General features: G+C 43.0%; 1 protein-coding gene across 1 annotated transcript in view; it reads left to right on the top strand.

Annotated features, from left to right (window-relative positions):
• Positions 1-5336, top strand: part of tafa4b (TAFA chemokine like family member 4b) — a 36341-nt gene extending 31005 nt beyond the window's left edge. Inside the window, exons 5-6 of the mRNA XM_035152427.1 lie at positions 1875-1999; positions 4580-5336. Of these exons, the coding sequence (XP_035008318.1) occupies positions 1875-1999; positions 4580-4591 (137 nt within the window). The 3' untranslated portion in view covers positions 4592-5336. The remainder of the gene's footprint in view (positions 1-1874; positions 2000-4579) is intronic.
• Positions 5337-7008: the final 1672 nt, after the last annotated feature.

The following is a 7008-nucleotide window of genomic DNA, read 5'->3' as shown; positions in this document are numbered from 1 at the left end:
GCACTCACAGGCCATGCCCATTAGCTCTAAATAACACTCTCACAGTGCAAAGCACCGTTGTCGACACCATAATGGCCACATTAACGAGCATTACACAGCCATTGGTTTTTAGAACCGCTTACTGCCACTGAGCTCATGCATCATAACAGTGTGTTCAACATTACGCCTTCTGATAGCTGTGAGAGTTTTTTCTTTTTTCTTTTGTGGTGACCAATTTGGCATCGGCTTCCCTCTTCGCCTTACATGCCTTCCTGTTCCTGTCCTTGAATTTGTGCTGCCTATTTTCCACTCCGCCTCAGTTCTTTACCCTCCGTCTCGCTGTTCTCTTTGTTTAATCTGCTTCTTTCACTGTTGGACTCGGTCATCCTCAAATGGCCTCCTTCTTCCTCCGCCTGTCTTTCTCTGCATCTCTTAGTTCCCTTCACTGCTCATTGCCTCAATACAAAGATGTTTTCTTGGTGAGCACCTATTATTTAGCCTTGTCTTCCTCCCTCTTTTTCTCTCTCAGTCACAGTGTTGTCTTCTTACAAGGTACTTGAGAGGATTTGTCCGTGTTCGTTTTGCATAATGCATTTGAAAGCCCATTTTCCTGCCAATACCACCTTGTCCCCACCCTTTGTTGGAAACAATAGTCACAAGAGATCACAATTTCTATGTCTGTCAGAGGGTGGAGAACTGGGTGCAGTTTTATATCCCGCTCCAGACAGGAGGATGGATGGATGATAAGTTTGGAAAGAGGGACCAGAGTTATTCTCAGCTATCAGCCTGTCTTCGGTCGAGACAGTAGGTCAGATGATCTGGAAGATTTGAGTGTCAGCTGCTCTGGTTTTAACACCAGATTATGTGTAGATCAAGTTCAGAAGCTTGACCTTATCCATTTTTCACACCAAAATATATAGAAAATTATCACCCTATTCTTTCTTTGTACATTTAGGGATAAGGCCCTTAATATATATAAATAGTTTTTAAAGTAAGAATATCACACATCTCCACAATTGCAAAAACATGCCTATATTATATTATACTCAAGGACTAGTAACACTACAGTGACTTATTCAAAGATCTCTGTCCGTCTTTGCAGCGTTACATGGTGGCCACATTTGATTGGTTATATCGAGGAAAGTTAAAGACTTTTATTAGTTATCACTGCCTCGGCTTTAGAGTGAATTTCTGTGTCATATTTCCCCCGTTTCTTCTGCTTTTATTTGTTCCCCTCTTGCGAACGCCAGGCCTATTCCACACAGGGTTTAAGATCGGGGATTACATTAATCTGATTAAAATGAAAAAAACAGGTAACTGCTTCTGCTTTTTTAGCTCCTGTGAAAATCACAGTAATCATATTACAGATGAAAACACATACACACAACTGCTCAGGGATATTGGAGGATTGAACAGAAGCAAAGTGTTTTGTTACAAGCGCTATCCATGGTGCTGATCCTGCAGCAGTCCCAGCTGTAGGATCAGCACCACTGAGAGCACTTGTTACATTATCATCGTCAAAATGGTATTAAAGCTACTTTGTCCATTCTGAAATAATTGTTTATGTTGTGCTGTGTGTACACTAAATTCCACAACCATTTGGCGGTGTGGTGGTTAGCACTGTCACTAGCAAGAAGGATTCGATCCCGGCTGGATCTCCCATGGTCTAAAGACATACATGGGATTTGTGTAAATGTGAATGTGAATAGTTGTTTGTCTCTGTATTTTGGCCTTGCAAGTCCTCATTGACCCTCATATATGCGGTACAGAGAATGGATGGATGATTAGATGAGTAGATAACAAGAACATGTGTGTTATACCCCTGTTCAAGGTTTTTGTCATTATTCACTGCTTGTCATCATTTCAGCCGCTGTCTTCCTCTTCCTTTTCTCTAGCCTCCATTGTAGCCCAGAAGTGGTGGTGCCAGATGCATCCGTGTATGGATGGGGAGGAGTGCAAGGTCCTGCCTGACCTGACTGGCTGGTCCTGCAGCACTGGCAACAAAGTCAAAACCACCAAGGTGAAATGAGTAACTGTCTTTGTTTGTCTCTTCCAACAAGTTCAAATGAATTTTATTTGCCAAAGCGGAACATACATTATCTCGTTACACTTTACATAGTAAGGTCTAGAAGTTACCAAATTATAAAGAACCCCAACAGTTCCCACAACAAGCGAGTATTTGGCAACTATGGAGAGAAAAAAATTGCAGAACCAGACTCAATGTAAGTGGAAATCTTACTCAACCGGTTGGGGTCAGCGCGGAAAAATAGAGAGAGGGGAGAGGTGAAAAGATAGGAGAGAAGAGAGAGTAAGGGGGAGAGAGAGGAGACCAGGAACAGTTGTGTAACCATCATATTCGCGCTCTGTCAGACTGTATGTTATAATGAAAATGATAATACTGATATTTATAGATATAATGATATTATTAATTATAGGAGCACGGGTTTATACTACTACTACTACTAATAACAATAGTAAAAATAATAATATTAATGCCTACCTCTTTGCACCCCTGTCTCCATTGTCTATCAAATACATCTGTGTGCACACTTTCTGTATTTCCCCACACACATGATGCTATTTTCTTTACATTTGTGATTGTGCTGTTTTATGTTACTGCACTGTCGCCTACATTAATATCGATCCAAACACAATTATGGCAGTGGCTTTGATCTCTTCTCATTTGTATGTAACAACAAACCACGTAACCTTATCAGTGCTCACATAAAGAACCTCCCCTGAGGAAGACTTGATGTCCGATAAACATATAAATAAATGTTGATGTCCTCTAGTTTGAACAACATTTGCTGTAGGTGGAATTGACCTCCTTGATCTTTATTGAACTGATTTATTTTTCTGTAAAACAACTTGCCTCAATTAGTGTCTCGTAAATTAGCTTTCAACCATATGATCCATATTGCTGTTTTTCATAGTGTATGTAAGAAAACAAATCATGTAACTAACTAAACAAAAGGTGTTTCAGGTCAACAAATTGACAAACAATGAGTGTTATATAATTCAAGTAATTTAAAATATCTGGCAACATTACATACAAAATACAAAGCTTATAAACAAGCAACCCCCTCAAGTGGGCTTTGCTTGTTAACCTGCTGTTACTGTGTCTATTCAGACAAGAGAGAGAAAAAACAAGTGATGTACAAAACACAACACCTCTGTACACTCTGTACCCAACACATCCACCGCGTGATGCCATGTAAACTGACACTATTCAGATGAGATGAATTGATTTAAATGAGGGTCCTTCATGGCCCTTTGTAAACTGTTGAGGTGTGAAAGTTAATTTGCGGGACTGACAACCGGGCGGTGTGTGTGTATGCAGGCGCCAGAGAGTGTGCTGTGGGACGGAGCAGGTGCAGTTTATTTACAGGTGAAATATACGAAGAGAAACAGTTGTGAGGGAAGCGGTGCCGGCGCCATAAGAGTAATTGCTCGAGAGATGGCATAACAGCACAACATCTGTTGCATTCATTAGAATGCATTATGGCTGGGGCCTTCCACAGAGGCTTTACAATTAAGAGTCATAATTAAATTGGTGAGTGAGATAGACTGAGGAACAGAGGCACCGCTGGGCTCCATCACAGGCAGTGGAATTAATGACCCTGGGCCTAACACCAACTCTGGGACTGACAGGTGCAATTATCCTCATTCTGTTGCATGTTGCCATTTCTCTTCTTCTTCGTCCCCCCCTCCCCCCTCCCTGTGTTTTGTTTCTCCCACACCTTCTGACTAGTCGATCAGCTGAGAGAGGGACGAGGAACCAATGGCTGACTGCATCAGTGGACATTAATTGTGCATTTGCAAGGTGCTTTGGGACCGGGGAGCGGTTACTTGGAGACTTGGTGGCAGATGTCACTGAAGATAGTTGCAATGAGACTTTGATTCCCTGGCAACCGCTCGCACAGCTCCGCTCACTCGCTTTTCTCTGTGTCTCTCTTTATCCTGCGTCTCCCTTTCAACCCATGGCCTCCTTTCACCACCTCAGTGTCTCATTCACCACAATGATTTGTATCTGTCCGGCTAGATTTCACTCCCACACAGCGTAGGTGGGCTGTAGAAAGATGCATAAATCAGCTGACTGAGGCACATGGATACTGTTTAACAAGGAACAGCAAAGACAATGCACCATTAGATACATGTTGTCACTTGTCCCATTTTAAACTGGCTTCAGGGACTAGAACTGGAGCCAGGATTTCTTGATATATGAGGATATTTGAAATGCACATGGGAGGGGGTGTGTTGATGGAAAAAACAAGCTCTTTACGTCTCCAATTATATGTCTTCAACTTCCTGCCCGAGTGTAAGCAAACCCTCTTAGCTTCAAGACAGGTGAAATTCCGCTTTAGCAGTTCTGTTCCCCGCAATCAGTCAGCCGGACAGAATGCAAAAACAAAAGGTTTTTAATCCAACAAAACCAGAAAAAGGGGAAACATGTTTATGATGTGGAATATTCGCCCAGTGACCCCTGATGGGCTCTTTCAAATGAAAACATTAGTTTTGCGAGTGGGAAGAGGGGCACAGAGTCGCTCCATATAATTACATGGTTCTCTCATATCTGTGGTATTGTTTTTTTCTTTTTCAGGTCACACGATAGCAAGAGAGCCGCTGAGCCATGAGGAAACCTGAAACTCTCCATGTGGAAAGGGATGGATGACTCACACATATTTACTGTACGATGGGGAGGAATATCAAGGAAAGGACCGCTGTCAGGCCATCCATCACAAAACAATGGGATAAAATGTACTCATCACAAACTATGTACTCTTGGCTACATGGAGCCGCACATATGGCATATACACTATGCTGGTTAAGACCAATGGACTACAATCATGGACACCCAGGGTACATGTGGACACAGATGGACTCTTATTTTCCAGTAAAGGACAACGTGTGTATTGATCACAAACTGGTCGATTTTAGACACAGATTAAGTATTTCAAAGTATATATTTCAACAAAGCATTTGTGGACGAGTGTGAGATGTGAGCTAAAAGCTTAGAGTGCTGCTGGATGCCGTCCAGACCTGTCTCAATACGTAGAGCTTATACCGGAGACAGCGCAGATGATTTGGCAGAAATAAAAAAGCGCTAGCATCTCATAACTAGCAAATAGCAAATAAGCGTGGAATTGCTCTTGTGGGTCAAGTCACCACCATGAAGACTGTTTTGCAGAAGTCATTTTGCAGTTCTAATTAGGAATTGCAGCGTAGGATCATAACAACATATTAAAAATTCATGTAAGATATTTGCACTAGTTGAGACCGTTTGGGAATGTTTTGTTTTTCTAGATTTCTCCCATCTTTTGCTGTGGATGTCACATGAAATTGAAGGTGAGCATTTTGTAAAACATCAGACGCTTGAAGTAGATAAATATATATAAATATATAGACATCACGCTCCATTTTTTCTGAGTAGTTATTGGTTAAAAATGGCTCTAATGACTGAGCCTCACTTACATGCAGCTTGATACAATATGAACTAGAGAAGTGTGATTCATTCAGAAACCTTTTCCAACTCAGCCTTCACACTTATATATCTTTCATCTATTATATTCACTCTGTGACATCTCTTATGTTAGCTGTTAAAAGGAGGCCCATAAAATGTTCAAACAAGGAGGACGAGTTGTCTTTATGATGTTTTTTCACTTTATTGGAAATGTTTTCTCCTCTCTCTTTCTCGACGCTCAGTCTCTTAATCTTTCGAGGCACTGTAAATACAAAGCATTTGTATGGACAGGGTCTTTTTGCACCGCCTTTATTAGGAGGAGTGTGTTTTCGTACGCACACTGCCCATTGATTCCCCCAGAATCCCATTCCACATCAATGCTCCGGTGAGATATACTGAAATAATTGCCACAGATAATGGCAGTTCAACCCTTTGCAGACATATTTTTTTTCCCTACAGGGCTGGATCATTACTGCACTGAGTACAATAGCGTAGAGCCCAAAACAACCAGCTTCAATCTTTCAATTATGTCTGTCCATTCTCCCTCTCACACTCCCCCTCTCTTTGAATCTCTCCGGGCCTTCTCTCCTCTCCGCTCCACTGCATATCGGGCAAGACAGGGGACATTTAAAATAGTTTTCACACACTGTCCCACATAGCATATCTTTATTTCTCTGATGTTTGTACTCATGTGCAGCTTTTTGCTCTTATTCTTTCCAGAAATCCAAGTGCAAGTCTTTCCCAAACTGTCTGTGTCTGCCTCTCTGATATGTGAATGTGTTGGGTCAGTGTGCCCAGGGGTTAGCCCGCTGGGGGCCGCTCCTCTGCGAATGAGAGCCTCTGCTTTCAGACATTCTGCTTTGTGAGCTATGATAAATCTGTGGGCTGCTGCTTCTCCAGCTCCATCTCTGAGCCGGAGGGAGCTGGGGGACAGCAGGGCTACCAGTCGCAGGCAGCTCCGCGCTCTCATTACTGAGAGGCCTGGATAGCACTGGGCTCCTCTCGGGACCACTGACATGGAATATTTTTAGGCCTACGGTGCAGCACTGCAGTCGGGCCAGTCACACCACAATGCCCTCTTTCCCACAGCAGTGTCTCAGCCACAATGATTCATTTAGAGTAGAGATACGACGACATTCTGCAGACATTTGCACATAAACTAATACACCTGCAGTCACATACACATGCTGCTTAAAGGTGAAAAGCCATAATTACAGCCAATATAGGCCACCGTGTCCCCCTTCATATGAGCCTACCGCCGTTGCTCCCCCTGCCCTACATGGTTCTCTGCAACGGTATCGATAGTTGAGGACAATTTGCGCCGCGCTGCTCCCTGGTGGCTGGGGTTTGACGCTGCAGCTCAATCTTCCGTTTCAGGCCCATTTCAGCTGTGCTTAGACCTCCCGGGGACTGATTCACAGCTCATTTCACGCCAAGACTATTTAACAAGAAAATCTGCAAACTGCACCGTACATACATTCACAACTGCTGTGCAGGCTGGCCGGCGCTGCTCTGCCTTTGCCAATTTATGAGAAAGAAGACAACCGAGCCTCAAGGTATCTTGGAGG

The sequence above is a fragment of the Hippoglossus stenolepis genome, chromosome 3 (genome assembly GCF_022539355.2).
Source record: "Hippoglossus stenolepis isolate QCI-W04-F060 chromosome 3, HSTE1.2, whole genome shotgun sequence".
NCBI classification, from domain to species: Eukaryota; Metazoa; Chordata; class Actinopteri; order Pleuronectiformes; family Pleuronectidae; genus Hippoglossus; species Hippoglossus stenolepis.
This window is presented reverse-complemented; position numbering and strand designations above follow the sequence as displayed.